Source organism: Mizuhopecten yessoensis, unplaced genomic scaffold (genome assembly GCF_002113885.1).
Source record: "Mizuhopecten yessoensis strain PY_sf001 unplaced genomic scaffold, ASM211388v2 scaffold11181, whole genome shotgun sequence".
NCBI classification, from domain to species: Eukaryota; Metazoa; Mollusca; class Bivalvia; order Pectinida; family Pectinidae; genus Mizuhopecten; species Mizuhopecten yessoensis.
Window position 1 is genome coordinate 872,538 of NW_018408920.1, and position 20,979 is coordinate 893,516.

At 35.2% G+C, this 20,979-nt stretch overlaps 3 protein-coding genes across 4 annotated transcripts; 2 read left to right on the forward strand and 1 right to left on the reverse strand.

Moving 5' to 3' along the window:
* The first annotated feature begins 306 nt into the window (after nucleotides 1-306).
* LOC110440448 (caltractin) lies at nucleotides 307-5,264 on the forward strand. The gene is made up of 5 exons (XM_021483545.1): nucleotides 307-364; nucleotides 1,433-1,591; nucleotides 2,420-2,501; nucleotides 3,719-3,903; nucleotides 4,460-5,264. The coding sequence occupies exons 1-5, from the start codon at nucleotides 362-364 to the stop codon at nucleotides 4,547-4,549; spliced, it is 519 nt and encodes a 172-aa protein (XP_021339220.1). The 5' UTR covers nucleotides 307-361; the 3' UTR covers nucleotides 4,550-5,264.
* Nucleotides 5,265-8,063: 2,799 nt separating this feature from the next.
* On the reverse strand, nucleotides 8,064-12,850 carry LOC110440413 (ceroid-lipofuscinosis neuronal protein 5 homolog). The gene is made up of 5 exons (XM_021483476.1): nucleotides 12,712-12,850; nucleotides 11,949-12,126; nucleotides 10,612-10,834; nucleotides 10,106-10,195; nucleotides 8,064-9,800 (listed from the first exon to the last, which is right to left on the reverse strand). Exons 1-5 carry the CDS (start codon nucleotides 12,825-12,827, stop codon nucleotides 9,322-9,324), a joined length of 1,086 nt encoding a protein of 361 aa, XP_021339151.1. The 5' UTR covers nucleotides 12,828-12,850; the 3' UTR covers nucleotides 8,064-9,321.
* Nucleotides 12,845-20,508, forward strand: LOC110440414 (COMM domain-containing protein 6-like). Of its 2 annotated transcripts, none has more exons than XM_021483477.1 (4): nucleotides 12,845-12,892; nucleotides 16,478-16,558; nucleotides 16,907-17,059; nucleotides 17,508-20,508. In XM_021483477.1, exons 2-4 carry the CDS (start codon nucleotides 16,520-16,522, stop codon nucleotides 17,556-17,558), a joined length of 243 nt encoding a protein of 80 aa, XP_021339152.1. In that variant the 5' UTR covers nucleotides 12,845-12,892; nucleotides 16,478-16,519; the 3' UTR covers nucleotides 17,559-20,508. The 2 variants fall into 2 exon arrangements, with proteins under 2 accessions (XP_021339152.1, XP_021339153.1); XM_021483478.1 differs by lacking the exon at nucleotides 12,845-12,892 and adding an exon at nucleotides 12,912-13,081.
* The last annotated feature ends 471 nt before the right edge of the window (nucleotides 20,509-20,979 follow it).

Below are 20,979 nucleotides of genomic sequence, written 5' to 3' on the forward strand. Positions count from 1 at the left end.
GATAGAAAAAAAAGAAGCAGTTACTATGTATTCTAAGGCCTTTACATTGTTATAACTGAACTGTTGACACATTTATTGATGGTCCTGATCCAATTTGGATCCTTAGAAAACAATTTCTTATGGGAAATTTCATCTTTCACGAAATTCAATGGAATCCTGGTTGGTTTTAAACTGCATGTGAAACTATTTCTAAATTATTGAAAGACCACGCAGCTGTAGGAATTTATTTTACAATGACCGTTCTTCCTTAATGAATGAAAATATTATCTGCCAATCAAAATGCTCTATTGCGGGAACCCCGTTATTAACATCCGGGCATTTGAAAGGCGGTCGGTTCGTCTCGAAGATCAACAAAACAGACATGGTATGTTTTCACGTGCTCAATTCAGACATAATAATTCGTTAATTTGCGGTACTTTAGCAGGATTTCTGTCCATAATTTCAATATTATCACTTATGCCGCATTGTATAACATCAAACTTTATCTTAAAACACGATTGATATGTCAACCTGGTGGAAATTAGGCTAATATTTTCCCTGTCGATGCAAGATTCTGCATGTTTCGCGATCACACACACGAAATGTTGACATTTCAGTGGCCAACCTCTATATTTGAATAAAACTTATTCATATTCTTTTCGTCGGGAACATTTGAAAGTTTGGACATATATGATAGCAGTTGATGATTTGAAAATAAGTGTTTACAAATGTAGTACGAGGAATATTTAGTGAATCAATGCACATCTTTTACACAAACAGTACAGTATTTGAAATTTTGTTGAAGTGTTGATAAACTATTTTGACAATGCTGTACTGTATTCTGGCGTTTCGGATATTTTTTTACGGGAGTTTGAATCTCCTTACAATACCCATTTACTTCAAGCACCCATGGCCACTACACACCAGATACATTAAATATGGATGTGTGTACGACAAACACCTTTGGTGCCGTGTTTATTTTGAAGCTACATTTCAGTACAGATACCAGCTAGACAGTATACAGTAACGTGGTATATAAACCCCATGATCTTAATTGGATGACATCAACAATGTGGATTTGCCTATCATGTTTTTTGAACAGTTTATTTTTTTTGACAAATCTAGTCTCATTTTGGAAATTGAAACCCACATGGTTTTATCTGGCCCAATAATCTTTAAATGTAATTATATATCAGTGTGATGATTTAATAATAAGTCTGAATAAAATTTAGAAATGCCCCTGTAAGCTATACTATTTTCATAGTACAGTATCTCTTATGAAATCTACAAATTCTGACCATAAAAGCAGGTGAGGGACATCTTAGTGGTCATGTCTGTACATTGTACCTAACAAATAGCTCAGAAACTTTAATAAGTACTCTTTATCAAGCATCTATCAGTAATATAAACTATTTACACATCAGACAATAAAAGTACATTTTCCATTGTGTAGGCAAGTTACGGGGGAAAGAAAAATGCTCTGGCAGGGAGGGGAATGAAGAAAGGTGGTCCCAAACCAGAGCTTACAGAGGAACAGAAACAGGAAATCCGAGAGGCGTTCGATTTGTTCGACACAGATGGCTCTGGTACAATTGATGCAAAAGAACTCAAGGTATGTTTGTACTGTCTTATAGGATTACCCCAAACATTCTATAGTGGAGTTAATGGAGAATGCTGGTAAAAATATTTATATTACCAAATATATTTTATGACATAACGATACACTTGTTGTTAATTATGTAACAGTTGTAATTCTAAATCATATGACTAAACAAGAAGATTGCTAAGTAAAGGTAAAAAAATATACACTGATGTGTGATGAAAATAGCAAAAATGCTACGTACAAATGCATTGTAAGGAATTAGGTTATCTTGTGATAAGTACTAGTTCTTTATGCTTGCATATATACAGTCATGTTGTGCAAATGAACATTATTTAGAACAATAAATGTTCATAATTTTCAACTTTATTTTTGGTAAAAAAACATGTGCTTTTTGTTCTACCTTAAAGCACTATCAGTTATTGAAATGAACTACTGTATATTAATATAAGTTTTTTACATTTCCCACCTTGTCAGGGCTAGCTTCATTTGTCCTGAAGTGATATCCATATGCAATGTTAGTGCTGTAATAGTATTAAAAATCAAAATGCATCAAATTACATTACGAAAATGAGTTTTAGAGAAAACATGATTGGCTATATATTTAAGTGATAATTTTGACCATTTAATCTCAGCAAATATAGTCCTGAAATTTCGGTCAACGGGAAGCCAAAAGACAATTATAAATGTGTATACACAAAATTGGAAAATACTCAACAGATGTGTATTATTGCAGTGCTTAGCTATAGGTGTGTGTTGGATATCCCAGCTACTGTGTATAGCACAGCGTTCGTGTTAAAAGTAATTCTCAAGAAGTAATAACAAAAAATTGTTTTGCAGGTGGCGATGAGAGCGTTAGGTTTTGAGCCGAAGAAAGAAGAAATAAAAAAGATGATTTCAGACATCGACAGAGAAGGAACAGGTATACATTCCTGGATAGAACTCCTAAATAAAATCCAGCATCATCTTCAGAATCCAAGGGTTCCATTCTAATTTCACATATATATTCTCTGTGACCTTGTGTTTTTGGAATAAGTCATGGCAAAGTTGAACACATCTTACACAACATCTTGCAGATAATACAAGTAGACCTGTCTGATGAAGAACAAAGGAATTGAGCTGCAGCCTAACTATAAATCCACAGGTGTTAAAGTTAGAGGTAGCTCCTCTGTAATTTTCAAAGGACAGGTGCCAGTCTAACGATTGGTCGAGGCAACGCCAAGATAAGGCGTCTGATCATCTACAATCACTAGCCCTCAACTCGGTCACCATAGATGTCAACCTCAAGCTCTGAAACCTCTAAGGAGGGAGATCTCCCTCATTCAACATTTGAAACGAGGGAGAAAGTGCACGAAACATGACTTAACTGCTTTGCTCAATTTCTCTTTCCCTTTTTATGTATCAACTCCAAAAAGCATTCATTTGATTCAGACACACCTGTTATCAACTTAAGATCATTACACACACACACCCTGCAGTAACTAAGAGATCATTTGGCCACAGGATGTAGATTTTGACTTTGTCTGAGTTTGGACTTTAATGAGGGAGTTTTGAGAGAAATTGGTAAGTTTTGGTCAAAATGAAGGAGTCTCCCTCCTAATGAGGGAGGTTTGACAGCTTTGGGTCAATGGTTTGAGGCGTACGTGGGCAGATGCCACCTCCGTAGGTCGTTGGGTTTTTCCTCCCTGTACGTACTCTGGCTTTCTTCAATCACCAAAACTTGGCATACCGGTATCTTTTATAGCTGTTATAAGGATGTAAAACCAAACCAAATCAAACCAATTTAGCGATTAGTCAGATTATTATACCTGAAAATAATTTTGTTGTGATATAATTCAAGGGTGCGAAAGTAATATATATGTATATTGAAATCAAAACCCTTGGATTTCAAAGTAGGCCCAACAAATACATGTGGTGAAATGGTGGCCTAATAAATACATGTGGTGAAACAGTGGCCTAACAAATACATGTGGTGAAATGGTGGCCTAACAAATACATGTGGTGAAATGAAACTGGTTAATTATTATTCTTTTCTATTGGTCGCTCATAATTTCTACTAACAAACTAAAAACAGTATCCAAAATAAGATTATTTATTTATTATAAATATAAAATTATCATTATTGTCTTCTTTAAATAGGTACCATTGATTTCAACGAGTTTCTGATGTTGATGACACAGAAAATGAGTGAAAAAGATGTAAAAGAAGAAATCCTTAAAGCATTCAGACTGTTTGATGATGATGACACTGGTAAAATCTCATTCAAAAATCTCAAGCGTGTAGCCAAAGAACTAGGGGAGAGTCTAACAGATGAGGAACTACAGGTAAGTCTACTGTGTCCAGCTTTGTGGCAGCTATTCCAGGAAAACTAGTGTAAGGGACAGGAGGGAGTTTAAATATAAGTGTGTGGGTAAAACTGGCCCTACAAACTTTTTATGATGTATATATCAAATGTATAACATTGTCTTTGAAGTTTTGCTTTGTGTCATCCCCTCCTCCGATACAAACATCATCTACATGTTTGATTGTGTGAAGTGATATTTACAGATGCATTTGAATATATTATTCTTGCTGCGTTGACTTTGTAGTTTTGAAATTGAGATTGTTCGGACTGTAGCTATATGGTTTTACTTGTAACAGCATTGTTCATGGTGATTTTTGACATGTCAGAGGAAAAATATTCATCATATCTGTACATACGTTATAGTCATTAACCATGTATGAATATCTCGATTATTGTTTATGTTAAATACAGTATTGGTAGTGTGATGAATAGAATTTGTTGAATAGAGAAAATTTAATTTACTAAATAATAAAATAATCTGATATACAAATACACCTCTTAATTGTAAATTTGAATTTTCTTTAATTATTTTTCAGGAAATGATAGATGAAGCAGATCGCGATGGCGATGGTGAAATTAATGAAACAGAATTCCTGAAAATCATGAAGAAAACAAGTTTGTACTAGTATTCTAAAAAACTTAATAATTATTTAGACATTCCATTGATTTCATCTTCACAAAGTGAGAGAGTCTGGGACCAAGCGAGAGGGAAAACAAGCAAGAAGATCTGAATATGTGCCGGAACTTACATGTCTGTTTTGAAGGTGTTATGTGTACAGTAACTGTTCTGTTTCATCTCGTTACTTAGTATAAAGTCTCAAGTGTCACAACAATTCTCCAGGAATTATAAATGCTGCCAGTTTCTGTTCTGAAATTCTTTGTTTATTTAAGAAAAAGATTATAGCCTGGAGTTTTGGTGTAATTACGTATGTGCTTTTTTGGTCAAAGGGAGATTACTCATAACCAGTTACAGATGATTTTTGCCAAAATTTCTTAAATTGGTAACAGTCATTCTTAGACAAAAAACTGTAAGAAATCAATAGTTTTCTCAAAGAAATGTAAATGTAAGATAGTTATTCCCTGAACTATGACAAAAAATAATTAGTTACATATTTTTCTTTATTGTAATACCTGTCAACAGTTTAACGGATAGAAACTTAAAACAAATCAAGTTAAACATATTCTAGTTCCATGTGAAGTGCTACAGAATATTGGTTTTAATACAGGTTGTTTCATTAATGCTGATATAAATATCACCAATTTGTCTGTACATTGCTTATAAACAAATGTTCAACCATTTATTTTGTAAATAAATATGATTAAATATATATATTAAAAGTGTTTCTATTGTCAACTTTTTTCTTTGTTTCCTCCCTTTTATACTACATATCTTAAACATACTACATCCAATTTTTGTATTTTGTATTTTTGTAACCTTTAATATTTCTTGTAGAAATTTTCATGAAGAAGATTGTTTTTTAGCCAATTTAACCCCTTTTGGCTCCACTACCACTTGCATGGTCAGAAACATCTTTACTTAGTATTATTACCTAGAATCATCAAACTCTGAGATAATTTCTGGAAAGATGTCAAAACTATAATGGGTGGTGGGTGGGTGGGTTCAGCCCCGTCATGAGAATAAATTCTGATCATCATCAAAGCATTATTTATGAAAACGTTCGTCAAAATCTACCTGTAAGTTTCACAGAAGAAGTGTTTTGATGGTTTTGTACTCTGAGATCCCTTATGGCCCTCGAGCTCCCCTCCAGCCCCCTTGGATGGAGGTCAGCCAAACTTGAGTACCTATATATTCTAATCCACACTTCAGACTGATGATTCATCAAATATGACGGACAGTTCCTGAGGAAAGGTTCACCTATCCCCAGGTTAATCCACATGTAAGTTTCACAGAAGAAGTCTTTGGAAGGTGGTGCATTCCGTGACCTCTTATGGCCCTGCACTTCAGGCAGCCCATGTGGAAAAGTCAAAAATATATATGATTGTTTATACATGATGGATAACACAATGACAGACAAAATCGCAATAGGTCACCTGAGCGACTCAAGTTACCCCAAAAACTGCAAACAAATCTTCATGTTACAGAATTGAAGTCTTATGGGGGAAATATAAAAGGCAAGACAAACACTTTGATTATATTTATTCTGTTTTACTACACAAATGAAACGTTACAACATATTTTGAAATTGACTTCACTTCCAACAATTAGTTGCAATACCAGGTAATACAAAAACACCAATTGCTGTCCATTCGGTTAAATTAAAACTGGAACTGTTGCCATATTGGCAGACTAAAAACTCATAAGTGGTGTTAGAATATAGATTGAAAGAAGTATATGCAGTGTACCATGAATGGCTGCGAAGCTATATGAGGCCAATATTCAAAATCAACAAATGTAAATAATTTCACAAAATAAAATCAACACAACGCTATGTAAGAGCATACGTGACCTATTAAAATCACAGCTATCTTTCTGTTAATGATTGTAATAAGTCCTACAGTTAAATGATTCTTACCTGTAGGAGAACATGATGTAATTTTGAAATTCCTGATCAAAAGACCCAACAACATTTTCACTAGCATCACTATGCTATTAGAAACTATGATTATGGCATCACCATGCTAACTGGAACCATAATGACTATAAAAACAACAATGGGAACCATGACATCATAATTATGATGTCAACTCTAACGTAGATTTTGACGATATGATTACATGAACCACCACCATGATGTACATGACCATGACATCTTGAATCATTGCCATGACAACTGGTTTAATTATAGGACTACTATGATCAGGACAACCAGTGCCTACAATGTAGTTGTTCAAAAGGGGATTAGCCGAATCACTGTTTAACATCATTTTTCAACCTCCAAAAATTTGGTCAGTAACAAGGTAAAATATGATATTTTGTATGTAGTTTTAATCTGCAAAAATATTTGCTTTTTGGAAAGTTTTAACTCAGTTAATGGTTATATTTTGAAGATGCTCAAAAAAATCAAATTTGAACTAATCACTTATCAAGCTAATCACCTTTTGAACAACTGGGACCTAAATGATAACTTTATTGACCATAACAGCTGGTAACATGACCTACATCACCATGCCAACTAAAACTATAGTTTCCAGCATCATTACAACTAGGACCATAATTATATAATTACTACACCACAGTTACCATGTACACCACGGTTACCATGTACACCTCGTTGACCATGTACATCGCGGTTACCATGTACACCACAGTTATCATGTACACCATGGTTACCATGTACACCACGGTTACCATGTACACCACGGTTACCATGTACACCACGTTGACCATGTACACCACAGTAACCATGTACAACACGGTTACCATGTACACCACGGTTACCATGTACACCTCGTTTACCATGTACATCGCGGTTACCATGTACACCACGGTTACCATGTACACCACGGTTATCATGTACACCACAGTTACCATGTACACCACGGTTACCATGTACACCACGGTTATAATGTACACCACAGTTACTATGTACAATGACCATAACAACTCTATGGTGACCATGCAGCAACATGGCCAATAATTAAAATCTATGAGAACTGAAACCATGACTAGGCATACATAATCCCCATTACCACTGGAATCATATATAGCTTAAACCACAACTAGACACATGAATTCTATCATTCAAACCATGACCACAAGCACCACTTCCATAGAAATCATGTTTACCTTTTCCTAGTATTATCATGACAATCACACATAACTACAATTACCAGGGACCAGGATCTATATAGGCATGATGACAACGAAGTAAACCACAATTAATCAGAACTTGATTATAACCTTTTTGTATGAAAACATGAAATTCCATCATGTAACATAAAATTCATTAACATTTTTATATACTAAGATTACACACAAATCTCCAAATTACACTTGTATAAAATTAAACATGCAGAATATCACATAAGATTTAAATTTCATTCATATCAAAATGTACATAGATATAATTAAAATGAATACTGATTATCGCATAAATCAATAAAACACACATTAATGGATATTCATATCTATAAATTAATTATAAAAGATATAATATATAAAGGTATATATACCATGTGACCATATTCTGTTTAAATTTTACAATGAGGTTGGGTGTACAGATTTGATTCTGATTGATATCATTTATGAGTTTATGTAAGTAAATGCTGATTTGTGTATTGTTCGTGCATCTTTAAAAATACGATGTCTGAATTGTGTATTGTTTTTATAAAGATTTTGTTGTATCAAATTACCCCACCAAAGAGATGAACCTCAAACAACCCTACAACAGAGTATCGAGACTCATTCTTGTGATATGATGTTATAATTCTTAATCATAAAAGATTAAAGGGAAAAAATATGGATTCTTCTACAATATATTCCAATGCTGTAAAATGGGAACATTTTCTCGCTGTAGAATTATTTTCTTGAGTACACTAGCTAAACCACACTTTTGTCTAAACTAGCCAGAAATTGCAACATCTGCTAATTAAGACTAGGGTCAATCCAGGACTCTCTGCAAACTGGCCAAAGTATATGGTTACTTCAAGAGTGTCCATTTTAGATGTACAATGTTAGATGTACAAATGTGATTTTGTAGAAAGTAAATTAGTGTAAGATATTGAAGCATCATTAAACCTACATTACCATCACTAGGTACCTAAAGTGTAGTGTACTGAAACTAAACGGATGTCACTGTATTCAATGTTAAGAGTCTTTGACACTGATGAGCTCAATATCTTAGCAGATGTTATATATACCGAGGTATCGAAGATGAAAAGATCGAAAATCATCCCAAATGGGTTACTTTGTTTCAGTGGAACATATGACCGTTATTACCCTTGAAAAAAAGACCAATAGAAATCGGTCAACCTGTTGTTTCATCATTCTAGGTAGAACAATCGGTTCATATCACACCGTTTCCAATAAAGAAAAACAAGCAATCAGGTCTTCTTGACATTATAAATCAGTAGAATGAACTAAAACGGAGAAATCAGTTGACCACAAACAGAAAGTAAGCAACAAGGGTCTGTTTCATGAAACTGTTCTCATGCTTTTTGAGTACCGGTAGATATATTCTTTGTTCAAACTAACTTTCTATACCCGTTTAAATCATGTCACAAGGTCAAAACTTCTAAGTTTAACCAATAAAAACGGCATTCGGTTTTAATTATCTCTAACTCTCATCCATATATCTTTGACAAAGTATTATTACATTGCCGGAAGAAGAAATTTTGCTTGAGTACAGATTCTGAGTAATAGTATAAAAACAGTTTCATGAATATGGGCCAAGGTCTTTTAAACGTGATATTGCTTGATAGAAAATAATATGTAAGTTCAAAGTTTTCCGAATTTTGCTTTCCAGTATTCGTCTTCCTGCTGCCAAACACTGTGTGGTTTGTGGTAGACCTCACCACCACCACCTCCAGGTAGAGGTACCTGGTCGTACGATAGACTGGCAAATGGTTTCTTCATCGGAAGCAGCCAGTAGGCACTGTTGTAGTATAAATAGAATTTATCTCTATTCATAATATACAGCAGAGCATCTAATAAGTTTAGGACCAGTTTCTCATCAGAGACATGTGACTGGAAATCCTTATAGAAATTTATCATGTCTTTTGCTAATGCTGCATTGCTTTTGTTTCCAAAAATCTCGGTTTCGTTGCCAAGATAGATTGGCTGACTGGAATACAGATGTATACGTGTGTAGTTCAGGCTAACGCTGTGATCAAACTTTGCTCCAATTACACCAAGCTGGTCAAATGCACGAAGGACCCAACTTGCACAGTCAAAAGCGTCAAACCACATTTGGCCTCCTGAAATATATAGATACAGAAGTCAAAGTTTGCCGTACAAGATCTAGGTAAGGAAAATGTACCAAACTTGGATACTCAGTGTACAGCAATGCATGCACAAGTAATAAATATTTAATATGGAAGTTTTTTTTATATACTTTCCTACCAAACTTGCATTATTTCCTATAAGTGCAATGACCAATGAAATAATAAAATGCTAATTCTTTAGCGGCTGACTGCCGTGTCAAAGTCCATGAAATTTGAACCAGTTATAAAAAGAGGCTTACAGTAATTTACAATGTACATACACTGTATATATTTCTTACCAGGTTCACTCTCCACTGTCCAGGTTTCGTAGAAGAGACCAGTTCGGTTGTCCTTTAACACCCAGTCAGCAAATGTGTTAAACTGGTCTCCTGCAGTGATCCAAGAATGCAATGTACAACGATATGGATGACACTAATTACAGGTTCATGAATGACAGGATTATACATATGATCACATAGAGTACAGAGATGGTGTTAAATAATGTTACTTTGAAATCAATGTCATAACATCACCATACGAGGGTGAAAATCTGATACAATTATTGACACTTAATGAGATCAATTGAAATATTTATCATCCTGAAAATTCAAATGTTCAATGCAGACTTTCTAAATCATCATGTGAAATTTTAACAAATGTTAAACCTTATTATGATGAGCAATTTTCACTGATTCCAATTTCTATTATAAAATAAAACTTAGTTCACTTTCTTGTTTTTGTTGAAATATCATACCTTTTTAGCTTTATGCCTGATTAAAGATTGGCAAAAGACCTAAGAAAATACCTGTCATCGTGGCGACCTTAGCTAGTGTGCCGTTCTGGTGCCACAGTTTATCCTCAATCCCGTCGTAGATACAGGTAGCTCCCTGGTTGCACCACTGGAGAGTGTCGTTCTTTAGGAGATGAGGAAATGTACAGTTAAACAGCTGGAAGAGTTCATACCACTCCATGGTGTAATTATGTCCAGTCTTCACATTCTTGATACCAAGAGCATCATGAATTATATGCTGCGAATAGAAATTAAAGAATTATCATTACTTAAAGACATTCTATTGTAGCGGAACTAGACTGGGTTGATCCTTGGCGACCAGGTAGCTCAATAGGAAGAGTGTCCTTCAAGAGTTTAGAGGGACACAGGTTTGAACCCCAGAGACTGGCCGAGTTTAGAGGGACTCAGGTTTGAACCCCAGAGACTGGCCGAGTTTAGAGGGACACAGGTTTGAACCCCAGAGACTGGCTGTGCATTTTTCCATCTCCTGTTACACTATCATCAACCCTGAATTTATTTAGAACATGACATAGTGTTATTTTTAAGCAAATTGGTTCATATTGCATCTGTACCTCTCGAACTCCAAGAAATGTGTTTGGAATTAAATCTCTCCGACAACAGTATTAAAAACCATCTTCAGATCTGTGACTGTTCAATTTTGAATTGTTTGTAATGGTTTTACCTATATTTTGTCAAAATGATATATATGTACAATATTAAATGTAGATTTAATTTTTGCTCTGAGTTGACAGACTTGTTTCAACCATTTGAAATTCATAAGACTAACATTTGACAAGTTGAGATTTGAAAAGTTTTAAATTATGTACTACATGTATGTTATATTCTATTTTTAGAATTTGTCAACCCATATTCTTTAGGAGTAGATTTTAAAATAATTGTCCTACTTCCCCCATTCGTCACATCCTTCTGGCCTGAGGAATTACCACACCTTTTTAAACAAAACTGAATCCCCATGCCACGCGGCCCAAGATCGAGGCACATAGACCACCTGTATTTCAGGGGTACTCTTTGAAAGGTCAACACAAATTTAACATCTTGTATCAATCCAAGCGTGGATAATGAAATGATACAGAATAATTACGATATAACTTTTGGACTATCTAAAATCTAAATCAACAGACCCCACAATATAGCCTAAATCTCTTATTAACCCTTTTACCACTGTAGACCATAATGGACTCATCCATAGCAATGCATGGTAGAGTCTACTAAAGTTACATAGGGGGTGAAACGGTTAAGATTGATTGTTTCTGACCATGAAACCGTTCCAGGGAAAACAATTATATTTTGCTATAAGTTATTGTAACATATGTCTTGCGTAAACCACTTACAAATTTTCCCAATAAATCTCCAAACTTGAACTGCCAGACAGGTTTCTTAAGAGCATAAATTTCTACTGGATCTGTGGGATTGAACAATGGCATGGAGTTGTCGGGCTCTCCACTTGGACAGAATGGAATGACACCAGCCTGACAGAAAGGGCTGGATATGGGGCGGTGATCATATCTCCTGAAAATTGCAAGGAAAATTAAACATTGTTAAGATTTACATTTCTATAATTATTGTAAATTACATGAATATCGCATTAAAATAATTTAATAATTATTGTTAAAATTCTTTGCCTTAGTGAGAATGTGTTGCTCGAACACGTACACCGGACATGGTTTTATATTGTAAGAATGAATTTGATAAGCTTATGTTCTATGTGCCAAGTCCTCAAAAATGGGTACTGGCCATGGCGTATTTTCATTCATAAAATAGGTTAAAAATATGGAACAGTGGGTGGGCTTAATATCGGTAAAAGATGGTCAGCTATTTATAATTAAGTTTGCACATTACATTTCATCTTTCAAAGAAACAGATGATACGCCGATGCTTCAACCCAGTCCGAGATTCCTCTAGCCCTGACACCACACCAAACATCTATTTGCTAATGTCTAAGCCTGGTGTCGGGGCCAGATGACACTCGTGCTAGCTTCCACCGTCCAAGTTCGACTATTATTTATAAAAACACGATTTCCACATGAACCGGTCACAATCTGAAATCTATATCAACAACCGGGAGGAAAAGGTTAAATATTTGAGTTTACAAACCTATAAGGAAGTGGCCATGCTGCAAATGTGGACGAAATTATACAGCAAAGGAAAAGTATCGATGAAGAAGAGAACAAACCGAAACTGATTCTCTCGTCCGCCATGATGTGTATCATGTGATAGCGAATTAAGAAATCACGTGACAACCAGAAAGGAAAATGGCAGCCCCCACAGCCTTTACGTGAGTGCGATAACGAGAGATAACAAATTACAGATAACGTCCATACACATCAGTGTGACAGTTATTTACTGTATAATCCGACATCAAATCGTTAATATCATTGCTGTGGAAATATACACATCCCCGTATAGGATCACGGAATTAGATTAGTCCGTGGTATGATCATATGAAAAAGTTGACTGCTCACAGGTAGGCTACTTCCTACAGGTTGGGCACAACGGCGCATATTATGATATGGGTAATAATTCTGCATTTGGGTAACAGTTACCCATGTGAGTAACAATTTTAATACTGAAATGGGGAATGAAAAAGTGAAATAAAAACACACAAAGTTCTTTTAACACTTGGAGCAAAAAGGGCGTCATTCTGTCAACTCAATCAAATAAATAACACAATGATGTACATTTGTGCACAAAAAATTATCAATTTTGATGTCTAACTTTTTGTGAAAAGGACAAACCATATCGCTGACTTTGTTCCCCATTGACTTCAGTGAGTAGTCAAAGAGACTGATCCAGTGAACATATGACAGGTGAGCATGATTTGTGTATCTCTATTTATAGCTACTCAACAACACACTAAGCAATGGAGGTGATACAATTTGTAATTTTCACAAAAAATTAGACAACTGAATTTACATATTTTTGTACACAATTGTACCTCATTGTAATTTTTATTTAATTATGTTGAAAGAATGATGTCCTTTTTTGTTCATAATGTGTAAAAGAACTTTGTGTGCTTTTATTTCACTTTATTTCCCATTTCAGTAATAAAATTATTACTGAAATGGGTAACTGTTACCCGAATGTAGGATTTTTACCCATATGTGCCGTTGTGCCCAACCTGTACTACGGTACTAGCATCGTATGTGACACACATACGAGGCTAGTACCTGTGGTGTGATGACACTTTCTTAATTTCTTCTTTTCTTTATCAATTTAACTGCAATGTGATACTGTGATACTGTACATGTACCACACACTTGCTGTAAGCACGGACTTAGATCATGTTGTAAACAACTGTCATTCTTTTCGAAAAGTACTGATAAAGAAAAATAAAAAAAAATGTTTTAAAATATCGTTATCTTAAGCTGTGTAATGAATTGATTGAATCTGACTGGATTAAGAAATCCTGTGGACTTCAGATAAACCAAAAATGCAAATGTAGCATAAAGTTGATTAAAACAGCAGCTTCTTTAGCTGGAATTTTAACATTTGTCTTCTTCACCTTCTACATGTATTTATATGATAGTGCAGGATTTTCTTTTCAATATCTTTATTAAATGCAAGTATTTCCATTACTGGGGTTGGTGTCCCATTGCGATATCCACTACATTATTGCAGCTCATATGTATTACAAGAATCTTGATATATAAATATATATAGGCTTTTGCCTGCATCCAGTATTATTATATTTTTATTATTAAGAATGAAGTTATATATGCAAGACATGTGTTACTGACAGTTATGGTAGTAATTGATTTCATGTTTCCCTTGCAGTTTCTTGTTATATGAATTTTATAAAATAGACCTATTTTAAATGATGAACTTAAGTAAATGCATAGCTGTTTTAAGGCTTTTTTAACTGATGGTTATGTAAGCTGGTCATGTCAGCATATAAGGTGTTTGTACTGACCAGGTCAGTCATCATGGCCTTCAGATACAACTTCATCTTAATTAAAAATCACTAATTGTGTAGAACAATCTATCTTTTTTGTTTGATGGCATGTGGAGGCAAAGATTACTGTCAGCTAGCATTTCATGTTGGGGAGGCAAAGATTACTGTCAGCTAGCATTTCGTGTTGGGGAGGCAAAGATTACTGTCAGCTAGCATTTCGTGTTGGGGAGGCAAAGATTACTCAGCTAGCATTTCGTGTTTGGGAGGCAAAGATTACTGTCAGCTAGCATTTTGTGTTGGGGAGGCAAAGAGTACTGTCAGCTAGCATTTCGTGTTGGGGAGGCAAAGATTACTGTCAGCTAGCATTTCGCCTCGAGGAGGCAAAGAGTACTGTCAGCTAGCATTTCGTGTCGGGGAGGCAAAGAATACTGTCAGTTAGCATTTCGTATCGGGGAGGCAAATATTACTCAGCTAGCATTTCGTGTTGGGGAGGCAAAGATTACTGTCAGCTAGCATTTCATGTTGGGGAGGCAAAGATTACTGTCAGATAGCTTTTCGTGTTGGGGAGGCAAAGAGTACTGTCAGCTAGCATTTCCTGTTGGGGAGGCAAAGAGTACTGTCAGCTAGCATTTCGTGTTTGGGAGGCAAAGATTACTGTCAGCTAGCATTTTGTGTTGGGGAGGCAAAGAATACTGTCAGCTAGCATTTCGTGTTGTGGAGGGAAAGATTACTGTCAGCTAGCATTTCGTGTTGGGGAGGTAAAGATTACTGTCAGCTAGCATTTCGTGTTGGGGAGGCAAAGATTACTGTCAGCTAGCATTTCGTGTCGGGGAGGCAAAGATTACTGTCAGCTAGCATTTCGTGTTAGGAGGCAAAGATTACTGTCAGCTAGCATATCGTGTCGGGGAGGCAAAGAGTACTGTCAGCTAGCATTTCGTGTTGGGGAGGCAAAGATTACTGTCAGCTAGCATTTCGTGTTGGGGAGGCAAAGATTACTGTCAGCTAGCATTTCGTGTCGGGGAGGCAAAGATTACTGTCAGCTAGCATTTCGTGTTAGGAGGCAAAGATTACTGTCAGCTAGCATATCGTGTCGGGGAGGCAAAGAGTACTGTCAGCTAGCATTTCGTGTTGGGGAGGCAAAGAGTCCTGTCAGCTAGCATTTCGTGTCGGGGAGGCAAAGAGTACTGTCAGCTAGCATTTCGTGTTGGGGGGGCAAAGATTACTGTCAGCTAGCATTTCGTGTTGGGTAGGCAAAGAGTACTGTCAGCTAGCATTTCGTGTCGGGGAGGCAAAGATTACTCAGCTAGCATTTCGTGTTGGGGAGGCAATGATTACTTTCAGCTAGCATTTTGTGTTGGGGAGGCAAAGAGTACTGTCAGCTAGCATTTCGTGTTGTGGAGGCAAAGATTACTGTCAGCTAGCATTTCGTGTTGGGAGGCAAAGATTACTGTCAGCTAGCATTTCGTGTCGGGGAGGCAAAGAGTACTGTCAGCTAGCATTTCGTGTTGGGGAGGCAAAGATTTAAAATATTACTGACAGGGATGTGAAGGCGAAGATTTCTCTTTAGCCAGTGTTTTGTGTGATAGGTTACTCTGAGTGATGCGTTTAGGCAAATATAACTTGTCAACAATATCAATGTGTAGACAAAGATTACGGACTTTCAGCCAGCTTTTTCTGCGATGAGGAGACTTTTTACTGTCAGCCAGCATTTAATGCTATAGGTGAGGGGGCATTGTGAGCAAATTGAAAGGGACAAAGTTCTGTCAGCGCCCAATCTCCCAACATAAATTACTCTGAATTTTGTTTTTAGAAGATTCAAAAACAAAATCACACAATACCACCATTTGTCTCTGTATACTAATACACAAACTATGTGATGTTACATCAGTTAGTTACATTCTATTGAATTCTTGTTTATAAAGCTGATTCAGTTGTTCATTTTGATGAGTTGGTCATATTTATTTTCAGCTTATCCATATAACTATGATGATTTGATGAGAGAGATTAGCAATGGACATGAACTGTGACAGAATCCTTGATGTTGGGCAGGTAATATAATAGTGTCATTAAGTTAAAATCTCGGTAATAAAGACGGAGTAAAGATTTGTTTCTGGACTATTCTGGGTTATACATTTCTATTTACTCTTTTGTGTAGGATAAAAAAAATAAAAAATTATAGTACTTTTACCTAGATTGTTACCATTGGTTACATAATGAAACTATAAAGTTCTAAAATTAAGATTTATTTTACAGCATTTGTCCTTAATATGATTCATGAGTTTGAAAAAATTAGAATTTTTGTATAATTATCGAAGTTTTACATTTTATACAAACAAGTTTATTGGTGAACATGATTCAAACTGAATTGCTTTATATAATTTTTGTATAATTTTCCAGTTGGTTGATCTCAAATGGAAAGTGGGTGTGGCGATGAGCTCGGATACTTGCCGTAGTTTGAACAGTTCCTATGTTGCTATGGCAATCAAGGTCGCAGATCCATCAGGGAAGGTCACAAGTCATAAATTTGAGATGACAGTCCAGCAGTTCCAGGTATCCATCAACTAACCTGTGCAGTAATATACAGGGGACCTCAGGGCTCTGGTTGTTATTGGTATAATTTGGTCAGAAGTTGAAATATTCATGTGACAATTCCTTGCCAAGCTGGGAAACTACATGACTACATGAATTTTAAAGATATTGATGTGTATATAGAGGCATCAATGCCTGCGTCCACTAATATCCTATTAAATCCTATTAAATGACTTGCCGCATACCCAAGGCTACAGATGTACCTCATTTGGTAATCTCAGATATATATGCAAGGAAGATATAATGCTAACACACAAAAAACATTCTTGTACACAGTCAAGGCTACATGAGGAAACCAGGAACTTTTCTCCAAAGAAATATTATACCTACCTATTAATGTTAAATGTTGTCCACACAGAAAAATAAGATGACATGATTTACCTATAAATATGTTTGTTTTCTTCCACAGAATTTTTCCAAGCAGCTAAAAGACATGGCTAGTGCAATGGAAACCGTATGACGACAGAAACTAGTTAAAAGGAATGGAGTTCAATTGTAAAACATGCTTAGCGGTCAGTCTGAAAACTTGTGGGGGGCAGATTGTGGTGCTGATAGTGTGGTTTGTGCCTCTAAATAATATATGACAATCATGGCATCTCTTGTGAATTTGTGGAAACTGAAGAGTTCTTTATTGAAAAAGATGTATAATTCAAGATTACAGAATCCAAAACAACCTGTTGAATTTGAACAGGGCACATGACAGAGAAGATAATTTAGGTGGCACTGAACCAAAAAGACAGATCTGAAATTTAACAAAGGTTTGTTTACGGCGTTTCAAGTCGGTGAGACCTGTCAAAGAAAGAAAAGGACAAATAGGACATTTTAGATGACACAGAATTGATATGATGGAACTGGAAGTTAGTGAAGATCTGTAAAGGATTAAGATGTGTGAAAATCTGAAGAAGACATCGAGGGTGACACAGACCCTGTTTAACAAAGATGAAAGTAAATATAGATCTGTTGAAGTTACCTGTTATGTGTACAGCTGTGGGAACCGTATCTCAAGGTCCTGTTTTTATTTTAAAAATCTAAGATTATCATATCTATGGTCAGATAATCTTAATTTGTTTTTGATATAGTCTAGATAGATATAGATAATCTAGATTGTCCAAATTGATAAAATTGGACAGACCTTGAGCTACGTCTCCTGTAGCTAATTTGTTCTGTGGCAGACTTTTTCATCCACAAACAGACACCATAAGCTGCAAGGCAGACATGACTGATGCTGCGTATGATAATAAAATTGATAGAAATAATTTTAATAATTTGATTCTAGATATAACAAAAAGATAGGTGTTGAGTTGAATATTGAAAAACAGCAGAAATTAAATGAATCATGTTTATTTATTAAAAAGCTAAGTCTCTAGGCAGTGTATAACCTGATTGTGTTTGAGAGAAGACAACGTAGCTTAGACCGAATAGTTTCCTGTAGTTGTGGATGAAAGAGTTTGCTGTGTGCATGAAGTTAGTTGAATTTGTTTGTTAAAATGTTGTACTTTTTGACTCAAACAAAAGTGTTGTATAAAGATTGGTTAAATATTGTTCTGAGAAAACTATGACAGTCATAAATGATTTAATTTTGACATAGAAACTGCATCATTAATAAAAATAAATAATCTTTACTCAAAAGTTTAACACAAGATTGATATTCTCCACCAGATCAACACTATAACCTTATTAGTCGGCAGACGTTTCACATACACTACTTAATTAAAGAAATCCTTGACTTATATTAGACCTTAGGAAACATCGTGACATGAAGAAAAAAATCATTAACTTGACATTTTTTTCTTGCTCTAGAAATGCTCTCAAATAGAAAAAAGTGAAGCAAAAGAATTTCCTACAGCGGAGGATTGATCATGAGCATTTTCTGTATCACAAAGTTTTATCCATATCAATACACTGTATATGAAAACTATCATGAAATAGAAAAAAATATTTGGTTTGTTTACTTTTATTTGGGCTTTGAGGAAAAGGGAATTTTTAAGACTCAAAAACATAAATATTAATGTCAAAATTGAAATGATTTTTCCCCCTAAAACAGCATTATTTTGATGCTCTAGTTTTGGATACATGTGGTGCTCTTTGTGGACTCAGCCCTGACACAGGTTTATTTATAGATGTTGTAACTGTCTAGAGCTGCTCTTTGTGGACTCAGCCCTGACACGGGTTTATTTATAGATGTTGTAACTGTCTAGAGCTGCTCTTTGTGGACTCGGCCCTGACACGGGTTTATTTATAGATGTTCTAACTGTCTAGAGCTGCTCTTTGTGGACTCAGCCCTGACACGGGTTTATTTATAGATGTTGTAACTGTCTAGAGATGCTCTTTGTGGACTCGGCCCTGACACAGGTTTATTTATAGATGTTTTAACTGTCTAGAGCTGTTGATGCACTTAAATAAACTTTTTATCTTAGATTCTAACACTTTTAAAAGTCTGGGTCACAGAGTATAATATTTTTGATTATTTATTTGCTATATTTTGCCGAATTATAAAGATACATATATACAACACCATATCTCGGGGACAGTTTCCTTCTATTTATTGTACTCGGATGTATACAGATTTATGTGACAACCAATAATACGGGCTACTTTCTGCATTACATGTTATCACTGCACATTACATGTACTGTATTTATCCTGCAACCCGCGAGAGGGGGGGGGGGGGGGGGGGTAGTACATAAACTTACGACGCAAAGTAGGGGCGGGTTTATTGTGTATGACATTTTACTAGAGCTTAATGTTTAAATGTTGAATAAACATGGTAATTACCAGTAATATTACCTATGCATTCCAAAGTGCAGATCAATGTAATTGTGCCATTTACCATATACAGTGTATATAGGAAAGAAAAAAAACAAAAATCCATGTACAACTTTTTCTAACTTACACGATACTATGTCGCAGTGACCTGAAAATCTAAATTTTGTGTCAACATAAATTTATGATCAATAAATCAATTGTAACATCAGTAAATTGTTATCATTAAAACTTTTCTCTAAAAAATAGAAATGACCTTGCAGAATTCCATGCAAATTTCTTCAGTCTTTAGAAGTGTCAGATTAGATATGCTTTGTTGTCTGTAAACTGCTATTTGTTGCACAGACAAGATTAAAACACTGGAGTTATATTCTTTGATGATATGTTGATCATAAATTGCACAGACAGATGCCAAGCTGTTCCATATTTACGAGGGAATTATTTTGGTATGGGTTGTTAGTCTGATAAACAGATTTTGTGTGTACATATCCTATATACATATTTCCATGTTAAACAAACTTGTTGCTTTTTATTACGTATAATTTTATCATGTATAATTTTTTGCAATTTTTGCTATTCTACCTAGAAATCTCACAATCCCTTACATTGACTTTTTCTACTGTGTAATAAAGTATTAGATATTGAAATCTATTTTTAATGATTTATTTAAGAAATAATCAGCGTATGTTCGTGTGTTATGGTGGAATATATAAAAAGGATGAGAAATTGTTAAAAAAATAATTAACGAAGGGCGCTTATTCCACTATAATATACAAACATGTTGACTTTATCAAGTACCTGGTACAACGTTTCAACAGAGACTGTGTGTCTACCTAGTGTGTATATGCCAATGATAAGCAAGGTGACCCAGATAAACTGATTATTTAAATTAGGCATGCTCACATTTGTTACGTGATGCCTTATGTCTTCATTTCACAACAAGTTTTAGTTCTATTTTGTGTATTTAACCTGGATATATTTCGGAAGGACTTTTCACTTTCATTCATCATCATTTGGTCAACAGACATTACACTTTATGCAAGATGTTTATTTCAGTCAATTAAATCCACTAATCTATCGACATCACTCGAGAAATTTCTGACTGTGAGCTTGACAAG

Excerpts from the sequence above, each read along its gene's own strand:
- LOC110440414 (XM_021483477.1), top strand. The coding sequence starts at position 16,520 with ATGGACATGAACTGTGACAGAATCCTTGATGTTGGGCAG. Across the intron at positions 16,559-16,906 it reads GAATCCTTGATGTTGGGCAG|TTGGTTGATCTCAAATGGAA; the intron begins GTAATATAATAG and ends ATAATTTTCCAG. Across the intron at positions 17,060-17,507 it reads TGACAGTCCAGCAGTTCCAG|AATTTTTCCAAGCAGCTAAA; the intron begins GTATCCATCAAC and ends TTTCTTCCACAG.
- LOC110440413 (XM_021483476.1), bottom strand. The coding sequence starts at position 12,827 with ATGATACACATCATGGCGGACGAGAGAATCAGTTTCGGTTTGTTCTCT. Across the intron at positions 10,835-11,948 it reads GAGATTTATTGGGAAAATTT|CATATAATTCATGATGCTCT; the intron begins GTAAGTGGTTTA and ends TTCTATTCGCAG. Across the intron at positions 10,196-10,611 it reads TAAGGTCGCCACGATGACAG|GAGACCAGTTTAACACATTT; the intron begins GTATTTTCTTAG and ends GGATCACTGCAG.
- LOC110440448 (XM_021483545.1), top strand. Across the intron at positions 1,592-2,419 it reads TTGATGCAAAAGAACTCAAG|GTGGCGATGAGAGCGTTAGG; the intron begins GTATGTTTGTAC and ends ATTGTTTTGCAG. Across the intron at positions 3,904-4,459 it reads TAACAGATGAGGAACTACAG|GAAATGATAGATGAAGCAGA; the intron begins GTAAGTCTACTG and ends ATTATTTTTCAG.